The sequence below is a fragment of the Solanum dulcamara genome, chromosome 7 (assembly GCF_947179165.1).
Source record: "Solanum dulcamara chromosome 7, daSolDulc1.2, whole genome shotgun sequence".
Classification (NCBI taxonomy): domain Eukaryota; kingdom Viridiplantae; phylum Streptophyta; class Magnoliopsida; order Solanales; family Solanaceae; genus Solanum; species Solanum dulcamara.
The window spans coordinates 22888368-22913580 of record NC_077243.1 but is presented as its reverse complement, the minus strand read 5'-3'; the positions used below and the strand labels follow the sequence as shown (position 1 = coordinate 22913580).

Sequence of the window (25213 nt, the reverse complement as noted above, 5' to 3'; positions counted from 1 at the left end):
ACATTATGACTTGATCCTCTTCACTGAGGTACGTAGGCTCTTAGAATTACATTTTGAGTTCAGTCGCATGAGTATCCAAAGAACCCATAGTCTCTCTTGACCCTCTCCACCGTGATCCATGAGTTACATCCTATGTTTAGTCTCATAAGTTCAAAAGAAATGGGGCACGCTATTATTTGAGCATCACAATGTTCTCGTAGATTGTCATATATAACATGTGAATTAGAGAGGGCCAATCAAGACCGAATTGAATTGACTTCAAAGAAATATTCGTATAAATCCGTAAAGCTATTAGTTGTGATTAGTGTACATGTTGTAGTTCTATGAATCTTATTTTCGGCTTCTCTATGCTGAGATATGAATATTTTTTTTAATAAGAACATGTGAATGTGAATCTGTCAACTTTCCTGCATGTGAAGTTCATTTTTGAAGTTTGTTTAGAACGATCCTGAGGGACTTGAGCTATACATTTTGGATATGTTTTAGATTAAGAAGGTTGGTTTCTGATAAATTAAGTCTCTCCTGGCTTGGTGCCCTCATACAATGATATATCTCTTGTACTATCGAAACACAAAAGGTATCGCAACTCTAAAGAAAAGGAAGTCAAATCTCTAAAGTAAACCATGATTCAATCTGTAAAAAAAAAGTGTTAGCGCTTAAATTAGTAATTCAATAATCATGGTAATGAATCTCAATTATGAACGACTATATTCTTTAAGCAAGGCCTATGCCTAATCCAGATAGTGTAAAGTCTTTGCCACAAATCATGTAAAGTCTTTGCCTTAGACGGTGTAAAGTCTTTAGCTCGGACTATGGAATGCCTTTGACTCAGACTGTGTAAAGTCTTTGCCACAAATCATGTAAAGTTTTTGACTTAGACGGTGTAAAGTCTTTAGCTCGGACTATGAAATGCCTTTTTTTTGCCACAAATTATGTAAGTCGTTGCCTCAGACGGTGTAAAGTCTTTAGCTTAGACTATGGAATGCCTCTGAATCAGACGGTGTAAAGTCTTTGCCACAAATCATGTAAAGTCTTTGCCTTAGATGGTGTAAAGTCTTTAGCTCGGACTATGAAATGCCTTTTCTTTGCCACAAATCATGTAAAGTCTTTGCCTCAGACGGTGTAAAGTCTTTAGCTTGGACTATGGAATGCCTCTGACTCATACAGTGTAAAGTCTTTGCCACAAATCATGTAAAGTCTTTGCCTTAGACGGTGTAAAGTCTTTAGCTAGAACTATGAAATGCCTTTTCTTTGCCACAAATCATGTAAAGTCTTTGCCTCAGATGGTGTAAAGTCTTTAGCTTGGACTATGGAATGCCTCTAACTCAGACGGTGTAAAGTCTTTGCCACAAATCATGTAAAGTCTTTGCCTTAGACGGTGTAAAGTCTTTAGCTCGGACTATGGAACGCCTTTTCTTAGCCACAAATCATGTAAAGTCTTTGTCTCAGATGGTGTAAAGTCTTTGACTTGGACCAATAGAATGCCTCTGACTCACACGGTGTAAAGTATTTACCACAAATTATGTAAAGTCTTTGCCTTAGACGGTGTAAAGTCTTTAGCTCGGACTATGGAATATCTTTTCTTTGCCACAAATCATGTAAAGTCTTTGTCTGAGACGGTGTAAAGTCTTTGACTTGGAACAATAGAATAAAAGTTTATTGCATATGAAGTAATATTTTCATTTGCAAAAATAATAATAATAATAATAATAATAAAAATAAAAATAAAAAAATAAAAAAAAACGAAAATAAAAAAACGAAAATAAAATAAAATATATATATAAATGTACCTCATATGTTGATGAACTCAAGAGGATATGCAAAAAGGAGTATCAAAACTGTCAATACCAATGATGAAAATAAATAGAAGGAGAGAGTCTATTTATAGACAAGTAGTGATGGTGAGAGAGTCCTTCTTCCAAAGTAATTGTAATTACTTTTTGGGTAGCACTCTAGTAAAATGATACAAATTTATTCTCTCCAAATCCTAATTGGATGTGAAATTGTAAAAAATTGGGCTATCCATATTCTAAAAGGAGTGTGTCCTTTCGGAATTCTAATTGGATTTGGAAGACAGAATAAAGGGTAGACATTTGCAAAAAAAAAAAAAGAAAAAAAAACTGTGTTTTACCCTCCCAAAAGTCGTTTACAACATCACTGCGGGTACATATGTATAACGATGCAATTTTTTTTAATAAAAAAAAAATGTACCTCGTGTATTGTTGAACTCAAGAGGATGTGCAAAAAGGAGTATCAAAATTGTCAATACCAATGATGAAAATAAATAGAAGGAGAGAGTCTATTTATAGACAAGTAATGATGGTGAGAGAGTCCTTCTTCCAAAGTAATTATAATTATTTTTTGGGTAGGACTCTAGATACAAATTTATTCTCTCCAAATCCTAATTGGATGTGAAATTATGAAAATTTGGGCTATCCATATTCTAAAAGGAGTGTGTCCTTTCAGAATTCTAATTGGATTTGGAAGAAAGAATAAAGGGTAGGCATTTGCAAAAAAAAAAAAAATGAAAAAAATGAAAAAAAAATAATAATAAAAAAACGAAAAACAAAAGGCTCAAATAATAATATATATATATATATATATATATATATATATATATATATATATAATATATATATATTCCAATTGGAGTCTCATCATTTACTCCAACTATGTTACTCCAATCGGAGGAACATATTAATTTAATATGTTCATAATGCATATTAAATTGCACGACATACTATTATCGTTTGATCGATACTTCAAAACTAGTCTTTGTATAAAATACTTCGACGAGATTTGAAGTAGGGGGCATTTGTAAACATTAGAATTATATTGGATTTAAATTCGTAAATTAATTTAGACTATATTAAATTCAAGAAAATAGTCCAAATGATGTGGCAATCCAAGTCGAATTAAATGAGCCACTAAAATCACACCACATGTCAAAGTTAGGTGGCAATCCAAGTCAAATTAAATAAGCCACTAAAATCATGCCACATGTCAAAATTAGGTGGCAATCCAAGTCAAATTAAATAAGCCACTAAAATCATGCCACATGTCAAAGTTATGTGGCAATCCAGGTCAAATTAAATAAGCCACTAAAATCATGCCACAAGTCAGAGTTATGTGGCAATCTAAGTCAAATTAAATGAGCAACTAAAATAATGCCACGTGTCCATGTGACATGTTCTGACCAATCAAATTAAAACTCTTCAACAAAGAAATCTGATTGGTTAGTTCAAACCAACCAATCAAATCACACCCTCATACCACTCCCTACAACTATAAATAGGGGTCCTTATTATTCTGAGAAAAAGAGTTTTTTGAAGAACAAGAAGCAAGAAGAGAGCTCGTGGATCAAAGACCGCAAATTCTCTACAAAGCTATAAAGTTCAAGTAATCAAATTCAAGTTCAAGTTCAAGATCAAGAACGAAGAAGAATATCAAGAAGATCAAGATCAAGTTACTTGTTCACATTCACTGTTCGTCATAACCATACAAGTGTTCGTGACGAATAATTCAAATCCAAATTTGAAGACGAAGATTCAAGATCAAGCTATTCAAGCCCTTGACTCTAAATTAAATTCAAGTTCAACGTGTTTCATATTATTTGAAGAATTAGAGGATTATCATAGAGATTGTAACCCGCACTACATTTTGAAATCAAATATTACACTTTGTTACTCCAATTTTCTGGTCTTGATTATTTATTTTTCTCGGCTCGAAAATTTGTTGTTTACAGTGAGTTTCAAATTTTAGAATTGGCAAAGGCTCAAAATCAATTCCAGCATCAGGAGCATGAAAATGCAATCGAAATGACTCGAAGCAACACTACAATTAGAGTGGAGGATGCCATGGCGAGCCTGCAGGAACAAGATGTCTTTACATTTCAGAAACTTCAAAGGATTGCAGTACATAAGAATGAATACAATGAGCAACAAAGTACCAACAATGTTTCCAGTGGGGTTCGAGGTAAGTCTACTAACCATACTAGTAGATATATTGTGCAAAGTTCTAACATGCAGGTGAGTACAATGCACAAACAACAGGACAATGGTAAGGATCAGATACAAGTTACACAGGAGCAGGGGATCAAGGATCAAAATACCAATAGGAATGGTTCTGAAAATCATCACAAATCCTTAAATGAGAGCCAACAAACCAAGCAAAAATCTTACATTCCTAATACCAACCCCCTGAAGGTATCTAGTAACTCTGACAGTTACAAACTCAATAACAGCATACATGATCCTAATAGACCTCAGAAAGGCAAAAATCAAAACCCCCCTCCTCTCAAAAATCCCAATCAAACCAAATTTCCTAACACTAATATCCCTAATCCCCCTAATCTAATGATACCTCATTTTATGGTGACCAGATTGAGAGCCCAAGAGACTACGAAGAATGCACCAATTTAGATTAGCCCTCCCAAAATTACTATTAAGAAAGGTTACCCGGATGTAGTCTTCAGGAAGGAAGATTTCATGGTAAAGCTAGCAGGGAGGTGCAAATACATTCTTATTGGTAAGTTCACTAAGACCATGCCTAAGATGAAAATCATCAGAAAAGAGTTCATATTACTAACTGAACTCAGAGGTAATGTGAAACTTACTCACTTTAATTCTAGACATTTGTATATTGATCTTGAAAATGAATATGATCACTCTACAGTTTGGTCTAAAGGAAAAATGTTCATAGAGGGTCAACTTATGAGACTGCAGATATGGACACCAACTTTTAAGCCTGAGGTGGAAACACCCTTGGATCCTGTTTGGGCTATTCTACCAGAACTCCCTTAGCATTGCTATTGTTTAGAGGTAGTCATTCCTTTACTATCCCCTATTGGCAAGGTGCTATTTCTTCATCTAGCTACTTACAAGAAAACTAGGGGTAGTGTAGCTAAAGTTAAGATTCAAATTGACTTAACAAAATAAAGACCCCACCATGTTTGGATGGGATTTGAAGAGGATGGAATGGAGAGGGTAGATGGCAACCTTTGCAGTATGAAGGTGTTCCTAACTATTGTGACTATTGCAAACACCAAGGCCATATTAGTAGTATATGCACAATCAAGAAGAGGGATGCTGAAAATAAGAAGAAAAAAAGAACAAGAAGAAGCTGAAAAAATCAGGAACAAAGTTGTTAGGAAAAAAAGGGAGGATCAGAACCAAAAAGTTACAATATGCAATGAACAGCAGGAGAAGCTCAATGATGATGAGGATGAAAACCAGCAAGATCATGAAAAATGGCAAACACAGAAGAAGACAGGTCAGAGATAGGGAAAGGGCCAACAAGTGAATAGACCAAAGCTACCACAAGCACCAACAAACAGAATCTGAATAAAAAACAAACAAGTATGGTCTCCAATCATAATTATCATGAATATAACTATCACAATTATAATGTTGACTCTGAAGCCTAGGGTCAACCCCCACAGTCCCAAAATCATAGAAATTTCAATCCCCAAAGTCCCAATAAACAGATATAATGCCAAGCAGATGGATAATGAGAGAGAAAAATCCTCAAAAAAGAAGCACAACAACACTAAAGATGATTTTTATCCCAAACTGGATGCTAATCTTACTACTCCCCCCAATGTGAGGGACTCAGGTATTGACTCAATGCTCTCAATCCCCCATGGCTTCCTCGATAGTTTTAATGTGTTGGTTGCTGATGTACTCCAGGGTCAACTCCTCCAGTCCCAAAATCATAGAAATCCCAATCCCCAAAGTCCCAATAAACAGATAAACAGATATAATGCCAAACAGGTGGATAATGAGGGAGAAATATTCCCCCCCAAAAAGCACAACAACACTGAAGAGGATTCTGATCCCAAACTGGATGCTAATCTTATTACTCCCCACAATGTGAGGGGCTTGGATATTGATTCAATGCTCCCAATCTCCATGGCTCCCCCAATATTTTTAATGTGCTGGTTGCTGATGTAGTTAATGGAGATATGGATGGGGGTGTAAAGGAGAAAAACACTAAACTACAGAAAGGGGTTACTAGGAGTAGGGGTGATCTTTTAGTTGACCATAGGAAAGCCCATAAAGCTCCTGCTACCTCTATGCAAGTTGATACATACACCAACTTACAAATAGCTGATTCTGATAATTGATTTATAGGGAGTGGTGTTTATCCTCATAAAAATACTAAGGAAATTATTTAGACCAAAGACAGTGGGTATGCCCAGGGTAAAAGTTCAAAGGCTAATCAGAAAAATCAAAATGATAGCACCAAAGGATTGAACAACAAATCTACTACTGTAAAAAGAAGATAGACTCTCTAAAAAAGAAACATGATATGAAAGACAAAAGATAAAAAGAAGGGTCTCAACGGGAGGTGAATTATGTGTTGGTTCAAGAACAAGCTAGAACTTGTATGCTCCCTATCCAAATTCAGGAAAACTCTACTGGAATGTATGTCCCTAACAAGAGAGCTATTTCAGAGGAGTGTAATGATGAATACAGGGCAATACAATCAGAAAAGGAAGATGACCCTGATCAGCTTGAAGTTCCACTTAATGAGGATGAAGAAATCAAGAAAAATGCTTCTGGATCTAGAACACAGAAAATCTGATGATCAGCACAATATGCTGAAATGGAAGCAGTATTAATACTCAAGGTGCATTAGACAGACTTCAAAAACTCAAGGACTACCACAATCTTTCTATGATTGCTATTCTTGAACTATTTTCCAATACTTCTCAACTTAACTTCTACAAACTCCAGCTTAGAATGGATAGAGTGCTACTCAGAACTCCAATATTAAAATTTGGCTCTTTTGGAACCAAGATATTGACTGCAATATTCTGGATCAAGATGAACAACAAATTACATATGAAGTCAAGCATGTATCCTATCCTATATCTTATATCACTACCTTTGTGTATGCAAAATATAAGGACTACATGAGGAAAGATCTGTGGCAGAAGATGTTACACTTCTCTAATATAGACAAACATTGGTGCAGTATGGGAGATTACAATGTGATAAAAGATATAGAAGAAAAAATGCGAGGGCAGCCTTATAACATGAATAAGAGCTTTGAGTTTATAAGTGTCATTAAAGCTTGTGGACTAACTGATCTAGGATATCATGGACAAAAATTTACCTAGTGCAATAATAGAGGCAATGAAGCTAAAATTTGGAAAAGGCTAGATAGAGCTATGGTCAATGATAAGTGGCTAGAGAATATGCCCATGACCACTATTACTCACCTAGCTTCTACAGGTTCTGATCATTGTCCACTCCTTATTGAATGTATTGATAGACACAAAAGTACCATCAGATACTTCAAGTTTCTGAATTGTTGGGTAGAAAATGAGACCTTTCAGGATACTGTGAGAAATTATTGAGAAAGGCCTATGGAAGGCACTCCAATGAGAATTTTTCATTAGAAACTAAAAAAGGTCACTCACACTCTCAGTAACTGGTCAAGAGCTTAATATGAGATATCTTTGGTTCTGTCAAAGACTTTGAAGAGCAAGTTAAAAAAGCTGAGGAAGATATCATTGTTAACAATAATGAAGGAAACAGAACCAAGCTTAACCTTATCAATGCTCAGTATATCAGATTTCTTAAGACTGAGCAATCCATTCTTAAGCAAAAGACTCAGTTGCACTGGTTCAAGGAAGGAGATGCAAACTCCAAGTACTTTCATACTATCATCAGGGGTAGAAGAAGGAGATTGTTCATTCACAAGATCACTGATGAAAATGACAGTACTATCTAGGTGATGAAAATATTGCTAAGACTACTTGTGCTCACTTTGACAGGATCTTTACAGGAGAAAATGGCGCTATCAATGAAGAAGTGCTAAATTATATCCCTACTATGATTACTGATTAGAAAAACCAATTATTACATGTTATGCCTAACAAGGAAGAACTCAAGCAGGTTGTATTCTCTATGAGTAGTACTTCTGTCGCTGGATCTGATGGGATTAATGGTAAATTCTTTCATGCTTGTTGGGATATTATTTCTGAGGACATGCTGGAATTGATCAAGTGTTTTTTTGTTGGCACTCTATTCCCAAATTCATTTCTCATGCTTGTTTGGTGTTGCTTTCAAAAGTAAATCATCCTAATAAGTTCTCTGAATATAGACCTATATCCCTAAGTAATTTCACCAGCAAAATTATATATAAATTACTTTAACTCAGACTGGCCCCTATTCTTTCTTCTCTTATATCTAAAAATTAATCTGGATTTGTGAAAGGTATAAGCATCTCTGAGAATATCATGCTAGCTCAAAAAATCATTCACAATATCAAAAGGCCAAAACTTGGAGATAATATGGTTATAAAATTTGACATGGCAAAAGCATATGATAGGGTATCTTGGTCCTATATATGCTTAGTCATGAGAAGAATGGGTTTTGGAGAAATATTAATAGACATGGTCTGAAGAATTATGTCCAATAATTGATACTCAGTCATCATTAATGGGAAAAGATATGAATTTTTTCACTCTACAAGTAGTCTCAAACAAGGAGATCCCTTGTCTCTTGCATTGTTTATTATTGGAGCAGAAGTTCTCTCCAGGATGTTGAACAACCTGCATCACTACTATCTTTATAAAGGTTTCCATATGGAGACAAAGGGTCCTCAGGTCAACCATTTGAGTTTTGCAGATGATGTAATCATCTTTACTAAAATATGTAAGTACTCTTTGAAGCTGATTATTAGAACTTTGCATATTTATGAAAAAATTTCTGGACAACTCATTAATAAGGATAAGAGCCAGTTTATGATACCAGTTAACATTACTTCTGATGTTATTGAGAGGATTATCACTATCTCTGGTTTTAAGTGTACTAATGGCCCCATCACTTATTTAGGTTGTCCAATATATATTGGAGGCCAAATGATCATATATTTTACAAGTATGGTGGCCAAGGTAATCTCCAGAATCAAGGGTTGGCAAACAAAAATGCTGAGTTATGGGAGGGGGGGAGGGGGCTACATTGGTGAAATAAGTTCTCCAGTCACTTTCTATTCACTTATTGACTGCTATTATACCTATAAAAACTACCTTCAAACAAATCAAATGCCTCATAACTGATTTCTTTTGGGTTGGAACAAAGAAAAGAGAAAGTACCATTGGGCCTCATGAGAAACACTTAGCCTTTCTTATGAAGAAGGAGGGATAGGAGTGAAACACCTGAAAGATGTTTGTCTTGCTCTCCAGTACAAGTAATGGTGGACATTCAGATCTAAAAGATCCATGTGGGATGAATTTTTTAAATCCAAGTATTGTAAAAGAGCACATCCAATCATCAAAAAATGGCATACTGGCCAGTCACTTATCTGAAAGCATATGATGGCCAACAAGAGTCAGATAGAACCTTACATACAGTAGAATATTCATTTAGGAAGTTGTAGTTTTGGTGGGATGATTGGTTGGGAATTGGACCGTTAGCTAACCACAATAACTACCTTTCCAAATTGGACAACACTACAATCTCACATTTCATGAATAATGGTGTTTGGAATGAGGAAATGGTGAGAAAACATACTCTATCTCACCTTATCCATCAAATCCTTACAGTACCTTCAGATACCATCCGGATCAGCAGGACCAAGCTATATGAAAACTAAACCCTCATGACAAATTCTCATGTTCTTCTATTTGGGAGCTTGTAAGAAAGAAAAAGAATAGGACCTTAACAGACAGTTGCATTTGGCATAATAACATTTCCTTCAAGGTCTCATTCTTGCTATGGAGAACCATTAGATACAAGCTCCCAATCAATGAAAAAATCACTTCATTTGGTAAGGAGTGGCACAATGCTCTTGTTGCTATCAATCAGGATGGGACAACATTAAGCACATTTTGTTAGTGGAAATTTGGCTAACTACATATGGAGACATTTCTTCAGTTATTGGGGAGTACTACACTGTAGCAGTTCACTTAGGAACCTGTTGATGAACTGGTGGACCTACAAGATCAAGAATAAGGTGCATAGACTTATAATTCAAGATACTCCTATTTTTGTGTGCTGGAATATTTGAAAGAATAGGTGTGCGAGCAAATATGGGAGAAAGAAATCTAGTAGCACTAGAGTGAAAATTTCCATCACCAAAGATCTTTACATGCTGCTTATTACAGAATTTCCATATATTTCTTGGCCTAATAGATGGAATGACTTACTGTACATGGTTGAAAACTGCCAGCATGATATAAAAATCATTCAAGTCTAATGATGCAAACCCTCCCATTTTAGTGTGAAGTTAAATACAGATGAAAGTGCAATTGATAATCCTGGCAAGATTGGAGCTCGAGGAATCTTAAGAGATCATATAGGCAACCTTATCTATGCATTTGTTGCTCCTTTAGGCATTGTCTCTAATAACCAAGCTGAAGCTATGGCTGCAGTTCTGGAAATTACATGGTGCATACAACATGGTTATAGTAGGGTGATCTTGGAGGTAGACTCAGAGCTATTGATGAAGTGGATCAAGCAAGAAATTAATCCCCCATGAAACATCATCAACTATGTCCTAGAGCTCAAAGACTTAAGTAATATGTTGGATCATTTTCAGTGTAAACATGTCTACAGGGAAGCAAATTTCCCAGCAGGCTCCCTTTCAAAGTATAGCCATATGGTTGACAATATTCAGCACTTCTACGACCCTCAGCAGCCACCACAGGAAATCAAAGGATACTTCAAATTGGACAAGGTTGGGATGCCTATCTTTAGATGAAGAAAATTGAAAAGGATTAAACATCCTCCTTGATGGGCTGATTTCTGATCCTTGATATAAAAGTCTCTGTATCACCTTTTGGATGCTCTTCCTGTTCAACTTAGCTATTTCTTAGCATTAAGTATAGCTACTTTTGAATAGGCCATCATGTGAGGATTTTCTTTTTTACTTTTGTAAGGGGAGGGTCTCCCTTATTTATGCTTTTCGAGATATTTGTATCGAGAGGAGTCCTCTCTTTTAGGTGCCTAGTATCTAGGTTTACAATTTAATAGTATCAGGGATGAGTTGACAAACCTTAATAGGTTGATCAACTTATGAACTACCTAGGATCGGAGGTAAGGTTTTATGTCCCCCTTATTGTATTTTATTTCTTTTTATGTTAAGGCTTGGAGGTGTGCGGCTCAACCCTTGACCGCCACGAGGAGTGAGATCCTTGGGTAAGGTCTGTTTAAAAAAAGATTAAAAAAAATAAAATGGTGATGGTGATATCATCATATTAAATTAAAGTTCAAAATGTAAGTAGTCTAATAAATACTGTACATATATTATTTAAACATAGACTTTTAACACTTAATTATAATGTTTAATTAATACCCTTTATTTTTCAACTTATGTAATATATCGTAGTTCGATTTGATACGAAATTTAAGAAACAAATAAATTTTTTTGAATTTGTAGCCTTAAATAAGATATATATGCCATTCTGTGATTAGAGAAATTTAGCATTAAGAATACAATATGAAGATAACGTTGAATTATTTTCCAATTTTAAAATGTATTTTTAATGGAAAAATAATAAATAAAAATATATACCATATATAAATTAAAACACATGGAGCATATATTTTCAGCTCTTCAACTTAATCACTTAGTTGTTGCATACTTTAATTTAGTGTAAACACTAAAGGGTCCTTTTGGTGTCTGGTTATGGTTATTATGTATGCATTATAAATTATACAAATTTAATAATTATGTATTACTAATTCATATACTCAGTAATTTGGACAGTCAACACATATTTTTTTAATCATAATTTAAAATACTTTTTAAGTAATTTGAAAATGTCAACTTTTGTTAGTTATATACAGTGCTTTTATGTAGTTTTTAAATAAGTAATTTTTATTTTTAAAAAATTGAAGATTTTATATCCGAATTCAAAGTGAATAATAGTTAGTTTAACCATCGTATTCTTTATCAAATCAAACAAATTAAAAGAGAGAATTTTAGTTATTTCATCTTTTATTCTATATAAATAAATACACAATTTGACTCATAATTACTTATATATATTTTAGTGATGCAAAACTATAAACTGATAACCAAAACCGTACTTAATGCGTTGAACTTTATATATAACAACTAATTAAATAACCAAATATATATTATTTATGCTAATTTGGATACATGAATTACTCACTATGTAATCAGCAATCAAATGATCCCTAAGTGTTGGTTGGTCTATATATTTAGGATTACGACAAATTTAATAGATATATAACAGTTTTTAGTAGATGTGTTTATCGGCGATTCAATTGGATATTTTTTGTTATACTAAACAACTCTAACTTATTAGTTATCGAAATTTTATAAATATATCAATCGATTAACCTAATTAATGAGAAATTAATTGATTTGATATAAATTTAAGGATTATTGATTTGTTTCCGGGATAATCAACAAAGTATATGTAAAGCAAAATTAATATTTATTTTACGGTTACATTAATGTTCATAAGAGCAACATGTCCCACGTACGAACCTTTAAGACACAAGCTTTAGCAACAATTGATATTGCTTGCATTTGCGCGCCCACAACAATACGTACAAGAATTATCTTATTTTTGGTCCATAACCAAATTATCAATAACAAGTACAAGGTCTTGTGACTTGTGAGACTAATGAATTATTCTCTCCGTCCAAATTTTACTTATCATATTTGAATTGAATATATTCATTAAGAAAATAATAACTGGCATAATTATTTTACTATATTATTTTTATTAATTAATATTTAATATTATTATATCTTTAAAAAATAATAATTAATACTAAAATAAAACATGAAAAAAAGTAACGTTATATATAGGTAGGTCTTTTTTCTTTGTGATTTTTTATTTGGTGTTCAAAATTCGTGAAACTCCAATTAAATTCGAATCGCACACTGTAGAATTCATCGGGATAGTGTTCCAATGAATTTTTTTTTCATACCCAAAACTTAAACTCAAAATAAACCGTTCTTTTGTTGCACCACAAATTGGTGGATAGGTAGATGTTATGATTATTTTACTATAGCAATTGCAAATTAAAGGGAGTTATAAATACAAGACAACTAAAACCCGTCAAAACTGTGTCAGATCCTCCCATAAAAAGCATTACTTTTATTACTAAATTTACTCTGCTACCTTTTGCTCATTGGAGGACCACCATAGTACTACTTTTTATGTGCTGTCCAAAGTAGATCAAAATGAGATTTATAAGTATAATGTCGTTTGATTAGTGAGACAAAAATAATAATTTTAGATATTTAATGACATTAATTTATCTTATATTTAATTATGAATATTATTTAGTTTCAAAATTATTTTATCTCATTATTTTAATATAAATAATATAATAAAATATCATATATGAAACGTGAAGTAAAATAATTCCACAAAATATCATAATCCATGAGATATTCTTATCCATCCATTTTTATTTCCCAAACGTCCACTTAAGCTAAGTGACTTTAAGACAATGCATGGTGAAGTTGAAATCACCATATAGTGAGTCGTTATGTAACTTTATATATGTATATATCTTTATGAAAAAAACAACTTTTTAATTCAATCCCTTTGTGTGCGATCATAATTGATGAAACTAGTGAAGTTGAAGTAAAAGGCACAACGTGCAAAAGAGGTTATATGGGCACTGTGGGGTTCGACTTCAACTTCATTAAATTAGTTATATTGATGATGCACCTTGCACTTTGTTTGGATAGTTGTTACTATCATTTTATAAGGTATAATATTATATAGTATTGTACTGTATCATTTGAATAGATTATATTATTTCTTGTTGTTACATATGTCATCCATCAGTAATTTGAAGGATAAATCTACAAAAAAGTAAGGATGAGATAAAACTATAATAAAAATGATAAGGTAAAAGATAAAATAGTATAATTAAATAAATGACAAAGACAAAATTAAAAAAATAAAAATGGTAACAATACACAATCACATCAAAATCGATCGTTAAATAAAATAATTTTTTTATGCTATATTTATAATCATTACACCAAAATTAATCGTAACACAAAATTATCATTTTCACTACAATAATATATATGTGCTATATATGGGCTATAGGCAATAACAACTTCAATAGAATATTTCTCATTTTCCCAAAACAAAAGCTCATGCCAAGTCCTTGTATATTTTGGTGACTTGGGGAAATCTCGTACATTCCGTAATTTCTCACACTCTTTCAATAGTTTTTGTCCATTTTTTCGATGTTGTAGTGATATTCTTTTCTTTAAGGAGTAGTTTTTTTTCTTTAATTTCGAGATTCTTGTTTCAGAATAACTTACTGCCATGAACATTGATACTATATTAAAAATTATTGTATTCTGTCAACTTTTATTTAATCATTTTAAAAGTTTACACACTTTTTAAGAATATAATATTTCTTATTTTTATTTTTACTTGTTCATTTTGAACTTTGCATGATTCATAAGAAATGATGATTTATATGAGAATTATTGATGTTTAGGGAGTACTAATTCTTGAAAAGCAATTTTGGGATTAAGTAATTAATACTAATAAAAAAATATATAAAAATTAATTATTTTTTCTTGATACGTTAAAAGTGACAAGTAAAGTAAAAATCTATTTTGAAAGAGTGGATAAGTAAAAATGAATTAATATAAGTATTTTACCACAATTCACATCATTGTAAAGGGTACGTAAAACATCAAGAAAAAATATTTTTTTCATAACATGTTAAAAATAACAAGTAAAAGTGAACATGTATTTTTAGCAGAGAAGTAAGGGGCCGTTTGGTTACTGGATAAGGGCAAAACTAATACATGAATAACTTGGTTATTCATGTATTAATCTTATATCATGTTTGATTTGTAAATAGGATAAAAGCTATTCATGTATTAATTTTATACCATGTTTGGTTGATAGATTTTCAAATGTTGTATAAAAGTTATTCATGTATTAATTTATACGTTGTTTGGTAGGTTTTTTTTGTAATCCTATATAATTTATACTTACATAACTTATGAGAGAATCTATGTATTATTTAGATAGTTGTTTATTTTAATAGGTATACTAAATATTCGCTCATTAAAGATTTTTGATATTTAAAACTAAGAATTAGTTCACTTATGTATTGTAATCTCTACATAACTAACTCTGCATAACTAATATCAACATAACTAAACCATAATTAATACTTGCATAACTATACATTACATAATTAATACCTGCATAACTACACTATATATAACTAATCCCTAATTTAATTGTATTTTGCTTTCTGTAGCTCATATTAATTGATCAATTTTTATTTTGCACGATACTTAAAAAATTATAAATAAAAAGATAATTTTACTAATTCACTCCTAAAAAAGTTTCTTGAAAATATTACAAACAAATATGAACATTGTCAAAATAAATTAATTGCAAGAATAATATAAAAATATATTTTTAATTTAATAAGATAAACAATTAATATTAAATAATTATTTATAATATAATAATCAATGAAACGAAACCAATGTTAGCAATGGAGACATCTCCATAACTTTGTCTATTCTCATTTGTCGAATCCCATTTTCTCGTAGCATCCAGCGCCGATATACGAACCCTCCCTCGATTCTTGTGTCTATCATGCCCAAGAACATAGGACAACACAACAAACACACCACAAGAACAATTTTTTTTTTCTTCAAAAGAACAAACAAACAAAAGCCAAAGCACACACATTTTTTTCCCATTTTCCACCCAATACTCCGCATTTACGTTTATGTTTGATTAAGTTAAATTCATATATTAAGTAATTTATTTTTTGATGTAGCACTTTCAACAATTTTTTTTTTAATTTAGGATTGAAAAATCCACAACGCTTCATATGGTTTTGTTTCGGGATAAAAAAAATAATTTAAGAATAAAATTTTAATATTTTATTTGATTATCAAATTTGATATAATTTATTCTATTATTTATTATACTATAATGATAAAATAAATTATATCATATAAAAATAAGATAACTTATTCCAAAATAATTAATTTTTGGATAACTTATTTCCTAGGGAAGATAAAAACATTAGTACCACTGCTCAAAAGAAAAAAAAGTAACCAAGTGAGTCAGTAGTACTTCTCTGAAACAAAACAAGAAGCTCACTCCACCATTTCCAGTCAAAAGGGGGTAAGTAACATGGGTTTTCCTCCATTATTTCTCTGTTTTCTCCTCATACTCTTGTCAGTTTCTGTAAATGGAAATGCTGAGTTACAAGCTCTAATGGACTTAAAGGCAAGTCTTGACCCTGAAAATGCTTTGCTCACATCATGGACTGTTTCTGGTAATCCATGTGATGGTTCTTTTGAAGGTGTTGCTTGTAATGAAAAGGGTCAAGTTGCTAACATTTCTCTACAAGGTAAAGGCCTTAAAGGGAAGTTGTCTCCAGCCATCGGTGGGCTAACTCACTTGAGTGGACTCTACTTGCATTATAATTCATTGTATGGAGAGATACCAAGAGAAATTTCTAATTTGACAGAGCTCACTGATCTGTATTTGAATGTTAATAATCTCTCTGGTGAGATCCCTCAACAACTTGGAAACATGTCAAGCTTGCAAGGTCAGTAACTAAGAAACTTTTATGTTTTGTACATTATGTTTTGTTTGGTTTTTTGGGCATTTTTTAAGCTCCTGTTTGGGCATGAACTTTGAAGTTAGAAAGTTGGATATGTGAGTTTATGAAGTTGTGATTTTTGGAACTTGTAGTCGTGTTTGGATATGCATTTTACTTTGAAACAATTTGAAGTTTTGTGAGTGGAAACATGAAATATTTTTGAAGACAAATTTTAAAAATTTGATTCAAAATCTATAAAAGATGAAAGCTTTACATTTTCCTTGTTCTTTCTGTATATTTTGTCCAAATGTGCTGAGTTCTTGTTGGAAAAGCTAGGAGCTTCTGCTGTTAATAATTTATGTCTTACTGAAAAAATTGAAGTTGTCTTCATTTCTATAATATACCACCTCCATTTCACAAACTGGAACTTGTTCTATTTAGAAGTCCAATTTCAGTCTGGTAGTTCATCCCTTGTATTCCTTTCATACTAGTAGTTGTTACATTACTCCCTTAGTTTCTTGTCCTTTGATCTTGTACTTCGATTATCATATTATTTTGTTATATTTGCTGTTCAGAATGATTTGTTGTACTTTCTATTGTATTTTGCCATGTCTTCTTTCACTTCCATTATTTCCTTTTCCATCCCGCTTTGAACTGTTTATTCTTGAGCCAAGAGTTTATTGGAAACAACCTCTTTATTACCCTCCCCGAACCCCCACTCTGTGGAATTACACTTGGTATGTTGTTGTTGTAGTTCATCCCCATATGTTCTAAAGGTGGCTTTAAGCTTGGTTTTTGGGTGTTCATTTACAACCTCGTTTCGATTATGGAGTCTGTCTCACTTAGTTTATTGTCTTGTTTTATATCGTACAGTTTTGCAACTATGCTATAACCACTTTACTGGGAGCATACCCACTCAACTAGGGACTCTAAAGAAGCTCAATGTCCTGGCTCTGCAATCCAATCAGTTAACTGGTGCGATCCCCGCTAGCTTGGGTGACTTGGGAGTGTTGATGAGGGTGGACTTGAGTTCTAATCATCTTTTCGGTTCAATTCCTTCAAAACTTGCGGATGCTCCCTTGCTTGAAGTTTTGGATATTCGAAATAATAAGATGTCTGGCAATGTGCCTCTTGGTAATGAATCTTCTCACCCTACATTGTACTTTCCCTCCGTCCAAATTAATGCCACACAGTTGGAGTTTTGTGAGTCAACCAAGGTTTTTTTTTGATTGAAATTTCTTTATATGCCTTTTTAGATAATTTAAGTTGTTAATTATTGTGGTTTATAGTACTATTTACGTAGTTTTCAAATATATAAATTTTAATTCAAAAAATATAAAGCTTCTATGTCCAAATTCACGGTCATAGTTTTAGAAGGTCGAATCTCGAAATACCAACAGTGCCACATAAATTTGGATGGAGGGAGTAATGTATATGTAGCTCCATAAGTGTCCTACTTATAGTTTTTTGGTAAATTATATCTTATCTGGTCTTTTGTTTTCTGTCTTCTGAAGCTTTGAAGAGATTAGTTGGAGGATTCCTGTATGAGAACAATCCAGGACTATGTGGTGTGGGTTTTCCGTCCTTGCGAGTTTGTACATCTTTGGATCGCTCGAATCTTAATAGACCAGAGCCCTATGGAGGTGGCTCAGGTGGTTTATCTACTAGAGATATTCCAGAGACAGCTAATCTCAATCTAAATTGTAGCGGAAATGGCTGCACAAAGTCGTCTAAAACCTCACAGGCATCTGTTGTTGTAGGGGTTATTGTGGTTACTATTATTGCATCTGCTATAGGAATTCTTTCATTCACGCACTATAGAAGACGAAAACAGAAGCTTGGAGGTGGACTGGAAATGTGTGATAGCCGTCTAAGTGTTGACCAGGCCAAGGAGGTTAATAGGAAGAATGGTTCTCCCCTAGTCAGTCTTGAGTACTCGATTGGTTGGGATCCCTTGGCTGAGGGTCGGCGTTATGGTGGGGTTTCCCAAGAGATTCTGCAGAGATACAGATTCAATTTGGAAGAGGTGGAGTCGGCTACACAGTACTTTGCTGATAAGAATCTATTGGCTAAGAGCAACTTTTCAACTACATATAGAGGGACTCTAAGAGATGGATCACTTGTTGCTGTAACGAGAATTGCCAAAATTAGCTGCAAGTCAGAAGAAGCCGAGTTTTTAAGAGGACTAAATGTTTTGACGTCTCTGAGACATGAAAATTTAGTTAGGCTGAGAGGTTTCTGCTGCTCTAAAAGCAGGGGAGAATGTTTTCTCGTATATGATTTTGTGCCAAGAGGAAACTTGTTGCACTACCTAGATGTGAAGGATGATGAAGCTCGTGCTCTTGAATGGTCCACGAGGGTATCTATCATTAGTGGCACTGCAAAAGGTCAGCGTTTGAATCAACTCTATCTTGTAAGATCTAAAGTACAGTAATTTGACATAATACTACTTTTCGCGAGCTTACGGTATCAACAATTCAATAGTGACAGGTACTAGAAGCAGGAAATGTTTGACATGTATTAATTCAACTTATTGAATTGGTTTAATAGCGTTAACATGCTTCTTACAAAAAATTGGGTCAGTAAAACCCTAAAGAACTGAAGATGCATTTCTTGGCACCTAGATGGCGATACACTTATCGTTCATTTATATTCTAGTCCAGCCAAAAAATAAAAGGCTAACTGAGTTTGTTAAATCAAGCATGAAACTCAAACTCATACAAGTTGTCAATCTTGGCGCTTTACTATAGAGTGGATCTAACAAGGGGTTTCCTTTTATCTCTCTCTTATCTTCTTGAGCAGGCGTTGAGTATTTGCACGGGTGCAAGGTTAATAAGCCAGCTCTAGTGCATCAGAATATCTGTGCTGAGAACGTGCTCCTTGACCAGCGATTCAAACCATTGCTTTCAAATTCAGGCCTGCATAAGCTCGTCACAAATGATACCGTCTTTTCAGCCCTCAAGGCAAGTGCTGCCATGGGATATTTAGCTCCAGAGTACTCCACTATAGGCCGATTTACTGAGAGGAGTGATATTTATGCCTTTGGAGTGCTTATTTTCCAAATTCTCTCTGGCAAGCGAAAATTCACCAGTTCTATGCGTGCTGCTGCTGAATCGTTCAAATTCCATGACTTGATGGACGTGAATCTCCGTGGAAGTTTCTCTGAGTCTGAAGCAACAAAACTAGCGAAAATTGCTTTGTTAAGTACACATGAATGTCCAGAGGAGAGACCAACTATGGAAACAATCGTACGAGAACTTGGTAATTTAGCCAACTCTTCCTAATGCTAATGATTTTCTTCCATCAACTATTGCCTGTGGCAAATTTTCAATCCTCCTAACTGATTAGCTGGAGATAGATTCGTACTAACCTCTCACGAGTATTGGAAGCTTCAAATATTTAGTCAGTCTGAGAACTTTTTCGACTGAGGACTTCACCATTTTGTGAATGTTTGTATCTTTGTATGCCATTTAACTACCTTAGGATTTCTCATGTTGGAGAATTTTCCTCTGTTTGTTTCATGGATTCTTATGAATCTGTTTGTAAAAAGATGAATGTTCCTCCATTTACCTGAGGATCATTGCTTTGTTTTTGTTTTGTGCCTCGACTTTCATATTATTAATTCAACCATGGTTGCTGCTTAAACATTTTAGAGAAGCTCGAGGCATGCTTTGTCCCAATAGAGCTGCGCTTGAATTAAGTGATTGTGGGAGATATTCTCCTACTATTAGATTTTATGATTAAAAATCTAAAATCCTCACAAAATGCTCATGGAAACTGCCAAAGCCATTCTCTTTGCCTTCTGTATGTTAGGTGGTCGAGGAGGTAGAATTTCATATCAATTCTAGTATAGGCTACAAGGCCCTAAGGCCATGGCCCACGGGGGCTAATGGTCATTGTTCATCCATGAGATTTGGTTTACCATCTCCTAACCATACAAATTAGTCATGTGTCAGGAACCAGATTTGAACTAGTGACACGAGGAGTTAAAGTCGTCTGCTCTACCAACTGAGCTATCCCGGCTATTCCCAATCCAGATTGGAACAATTGGCACAAGTATTTACAGTCCTCTACTCTACCAGCCCCAATTAGAATTCAAATATACAGATAGAACAGATCCTGTTCAAGTTAGGTCGTTGGTGAGGATTTATCATCGATTAACAAGTGTCAAAAAAATTGTCATTTTAGGTTCATCTAAACTTCTCCTCCTGCATATTTTGATCTTTGTTAGTTTAATTCTACATAAAATAACTATTTACAATTCCAATCTACTAAAAAGACTAGCTTATCTGGTATAATATATTGCGATTTAGGCTTCAACTACTCTCCTTCGAGGAGATTTTACTCTGTATACATGTTCTTCCCCCGTGCATTTATCTACTTTAACAATCCAGTGTCCTCGATCAGTATCCTTTTTCGCCTTTGCAGTTATTCTGGTCAGTAGCAGCCCTTCTCCGATAGGCAACAATTGTGTCCTCAAAGGGCTGCTCCTCCATGACTCCTTGCAAAAAGCATTGTATCCCAAAACAATGGTACTTTTATCCCTTCTGTTTTTTCGCAATGATTCAAGAATCTCTTCATGATTCTGAATGTTACAATCCACAGCTATGAAATCAGCATCTTTGTAGTAATTTGGCAGCAGCATCTCTAGAGTCTGAGAGTTCGCGACAACAAACTCAAGGTGACTAGAATTCGCGCCTAGAGCCATTTGGGAGAGATGTAATTCTTCTATGCCCCGGAGGATGCAGACCACTCGTCCTCTGGTTTGTTGTGCTGCAGCCACCAGGGCAAGGGTGGTGGAGTCTGCAACATTGGCACAAGCAACTACCATGATTTGTGCATTGTTTCCTGCAGCAAGCGCGGAAATGAACTCTGCCCCGTTTGGCTCTGTGGCTCTCTTTCCCTGAATTAATCAGATGAACACAATATTAGCAAGAGATTCAATCGGAAAACAAATCTTTTCTAAGGAAACTCTTTAACATATACAGTCAGACCTCTCTATAACAATATTTCACTATAACAATCATATTTTCTATGAAATCATTCTCTATAACACATTTCGCTATAGTAGTTAAAAATATTCGAATAAACAATACTGTTACAGAGAGGTTTGACTAGATTTCATCATAGTAGTGCTTACCATATTCATGGTTTTGAGAAAGGCTTTGGTGGCATTTTCAGCAGACCAGCAACCCATTTTTCTTTTTTGAATTCTTGAAAGAAGTAGGAGAGCTAGAGATGTAATCAACCCTATGCTTACGTTACTTTGGGGAGGCATATTCTGTATTTATATACAGGATGTGTCCATGTGGAATTGATTTGGTAAAAATTCTCAACTTGGCCTTACCTAAAATAAATTATGAAAAATTATTACAAAATGGATGCCTTTTTATTTGTTTACTAGTGAATATAAAAACACCCTATTATTTTTTTTTATGTAAAATTCTTTATAATTTTTGAAACTAAAAATAGTTTTGAATATTATAATCCTCATACCAAAAGAATTAGATTTTAAGTTTTAATACTTCTCATTATTCATTCATAATTTTATATTTTCTCTAACTTTTCATCACATGAGACTTGATTCCGAGGAAGTAGATATATTCAAAGAGAAGAATGAACTTTAATAAAATTTATATCTTAATAAGAAAAGCTATATTCACAATTTGCATAATTAGCTATCAATTTTAGAAAAACTTACAGATTTTCTTTGTTTTAAGTTTGTTTGTCTAATTTTGAAACAAAAGTAACATGTATTTTATCTTAAATTTTTTTAATTATTGATAAGTAAATAAAGTAAAGGTATAACATCAAGCCCTTCATATTAGCTTATAGACATGTTTCTATTAAGAAAATATCTTTTTTATTATACATTTATCCCTTCATATTAGTTAAAAGACATATTTCTATTCAGAAAAAAAAGTTTTATAAATACTAACAAATGGAATAATAAAAAAATATGAATAAACTATGTGTTTGTTAGCTTGAAGAATCTCTACAAAGGGGCACCCGAAACAAAAAAAATAAAGTACAATAAATGAGACTATATGAATTATTTTTTATAATAAATAAGAAAGATGATGGAAGCCCAGAAAGTTGCAGGAAGAAAGGAAAACAACTCTACCTTCTCATATAGCATCAAAAAAGAGAACTTTCTCAATTTTCTTGCATCTCTTCTATTTCTCAAACCGATGATGGAATAACTGTAAAATTTTGATTAAAATGGTTGTTGATGCGTTAAATAAATTACATTTACATTTATGAAAATTTTAATTGCAATTACATTTGTAAATAATTTAAATTAAATAAAGAAGAGGAAAAGACATCATAAAAAAAATTGAAAAAAAAAAAACGGAAGACAAAGAAAGGACTATAAAAAAAGGACTATTTTGAAGCTCCCACCTTTTGGAATCATGGCTAATATTTTGAATGCTTCACAATTATTTAGTGGAAGTCCATTCACATTTGAAAATTAAAATCAATAGATTGTTTTATTTGATCTAGCGTGAATCCTTTTGTTTTCGCAAGGAGGTCCCTTTTCCTCGTTAAACGAAAAATTGAAGAAGAAACTGATAAGAATAGGCTATAAAGAAACAAATTAAAAGATACATTTACACAAAAAGGAAAAGATTAATAAAGGAAATTCAATAATAAAAAGGATGGATAAAAATTCGCTGAAGAAGATAGATCGGCATTTTTTGAAGCCCTAGAACATAATAATAATGAAAGAGAAGCCTTAACGCATTTTGCATAGTACCGAATCTAGTTCATGTTGGGTCATAGTACCGAATCTAGTTCATGTTATATGTTTCTTGTCGTGTTTGTTAATTGTTAGTGGTCCTATGACCTCTCTAGGGTGGGAAGGACGGGAAAGTTACACACTAAAGAAAAGAACAAAATTCATATTACTTAGTGCCAGATTCTATTTTTATTACTGTAAAAATAATACTTGAAACACTTTGAACGATGTAATTATAGTTTTTATACTCACCTGTGAACATCCTATTGAGAATACACATAAGATTCAAAGTTGGATCTTTCAAAGCACCATTATTTATAACCCTAGTACGTAATAAGCTGATGATGTAATAGAAAATTGAATCACAAAATAGAGAAAAAGAGTGAAGTACGTAAAGATGGCTAAAAGTAACAGATTAGGGATTAAAATAAAGGAGGATCAATTTGTGAAACAATAATCAAGGGAAGCGATGATTTGTGAAACGATAATCAAGGAACGATGAGAGGAGGCTATAATTGGAGGAAAGTGACGTTTGAACAGGGGAGAAGAGAAGGGATGTTTCGATAAATGTTAAAGTGACGATTGAGTTCTACTGTACATAGATTACCTTTTTAAAAAAAATAAAATGGAGAAAAAATGATAAATAGATTTTCTGATCATTGAGGCATGCCACGTAGGCGGGCTAAATACTGCTAGTAGGTCGCAAGATTCAATTAGTATTACTCCCACTGTCGCAATTTATATTACCCACATTCCTTTTTAATCAGTCCCCAAAAGAATGACGCATCTTTATATTTAGTAATAAGTTGATTTTAAATGAGACAATTTCAAATATATACAATAAACTAATTAGTCCAAAACAAATGTAGCCATGTTTATTTACATAAAAAATAGCCAAAATCCTATGAAATATACAATACAATATAGCTTGTCAAAAGTCATAGAAAATATACACTGAATATACAATATAGATTACTTATACATGAACTATACTCTGAATATACATTATAATGCACTCTATACATGAAATATACGTCGAAGAACCATTTTTTCGATAATTAAAATGACCAAATGATCATTTACTATAATTATTCTATTTTAAAATGCCTATTTTAGTCTTAATAAAATGATTTATAGGCATACAAATATCTACGTTTTTTATTAGACCACAAATTACAAATTATTTTTTTCTTAAATTTCGTGTCAGATCAAACTATGAACGCTATTTAATTTGGGTGTATATTTTGAGTCACAAGTTGTTGGGCATAAAGTAACGTGTAGACCATGTTATGAATGACCTAAGGTGACCTTCCCAGAGACTGATAAAATAGATAAAATAATTGATGACGAGGAGTCCATTAATGAAGGTGGAGTTGAAACTTATTACTTCATTAAGCAGTATTAGCATGTTTTAAGGTACAAACTGTGTGCTAATTGCTAAAAAACCAGGTTCTCACAGCTGTCTTTTGTGAAGATTCAAGAATCAACACTTTAGGTTGCTGGGATTGTACTACTCAAGTACTACTAGTTTGTTGTTGTTTTGTATGGGGGTGGGGGGGAGGTTCCTTTTTTATTTTTTAACCAAAGCATAAACAAGCGTTTAATCATGGAGGATTCAAGTGTTTAGCCATTTTTAAAAAAGAAAATTACGAGCCACTTTGGGTTAGATAATTTAGAATAGCTGATAAACATTTAATGTGTTCATTTTTTGCTCAAAGTGATTCGTTAAATAAGCAATCTATTTTGAGAAAGTATTTGAATTTTTTTAAAAATAAAAGAGATAAAATAGTAAAATATTTTATCAAAAAATTAAATTAAAGCTCTTATAAGTTGCAAAATATAAGTATCAACGTATGATTTTTGAATGATTTAGCTTGTAAGCACTTAGCATTAGGGCGGAACGAAGTGCACAAATACT

General features: G+C 33.1%; 2 protein-coding genes across 2 annotated transcripts; one reads left to right on the top strand and one right to left on the bottom strand.

The window, feature by feature from the left end:
* Nucleotides 1-16070: 16070 nt before the first annotated feature.
* On the top strand, nt 16071-20236 carry LOC129896815 (LRR receptor-like serine/threonine-protein kinase GSO1). Its single transcript, XM_055972794.1, has 4 exons — nt 16071-16562; nt 17430-17690; nt 18071-18943; nt 19359-20236. The coding sequence occupies exons 1-4, from the start codon at nt 16142-16144 to the stop codon at nt 19838-19840; spliced, it is 2037 nt and encodes a 678-aa protein (XP_055828769.1). The 5' UTR covers nt 16071-16141; the 3' UTR covers nt 19841-20236.
* A 489-nt stretch (nt 20237-20725) lies between these two features.
* Nucleotides 20726-21799, bottom strand: LOC129896020 (uncharacterized). The gene is made up of 2 exons (XM_055971838.1): nt 21697-21799; nt 20726-21459 (listed from the first exon to the last, which is right to left on the bottom strand). The coding sequence occupies exons 1-2, from the start codon at nt 21751-21753 to the stop codon at nt 20866-20868; spliced, it is 651 nt and encodes a 216-aa protein (XP_055827813.1). The 5' UTR covers nt 21754-21799; the 3' UTR covers nt 20726-20865.
* Between the last annotated feature and the right edge of the window lie 3414 nt (nt 21800-25213).

Bases quoted from the DNA above. Each gene is read 5' to 3' on its own strand.
- LOC129896020 (XM_055971838.1), bottom strand. From the start codon at position 21,753: ATGGGTTGCTGGTCTGCTGAAAATGCCACCAAAGCCTTTCTCAAAACC. The intron at 21,460-21,696 runs GTAAGCACTACT...TGATTAATTCAG, and splicing joins TTCTCAAAACCATGAATATG to GGAAAGAGAGCCACAGAGCC.
- LOC129896815 (XM_055972794.1), top strand. From the start codon at position 16,142: ATGGGTTTTCCTCCATTATTTCTCTGTTTTCTCCTCATACTCTTGTCA. The intron at 17,691-18,070 runs GTAATGAATCTT...TGTCTTCTGAAG, and splicing joins GTCTGGCAATGTGCCTCTTG to CTTTGAAGAGATTAGTTGGA. The intron at 18,944-19,358 runs GTCAGCGTTTGA...CTTCTTGAGCAG, and splicing joins CATTAGTGGCACTGCAAAAG to GCGTTGAGTATTTGCACGGG.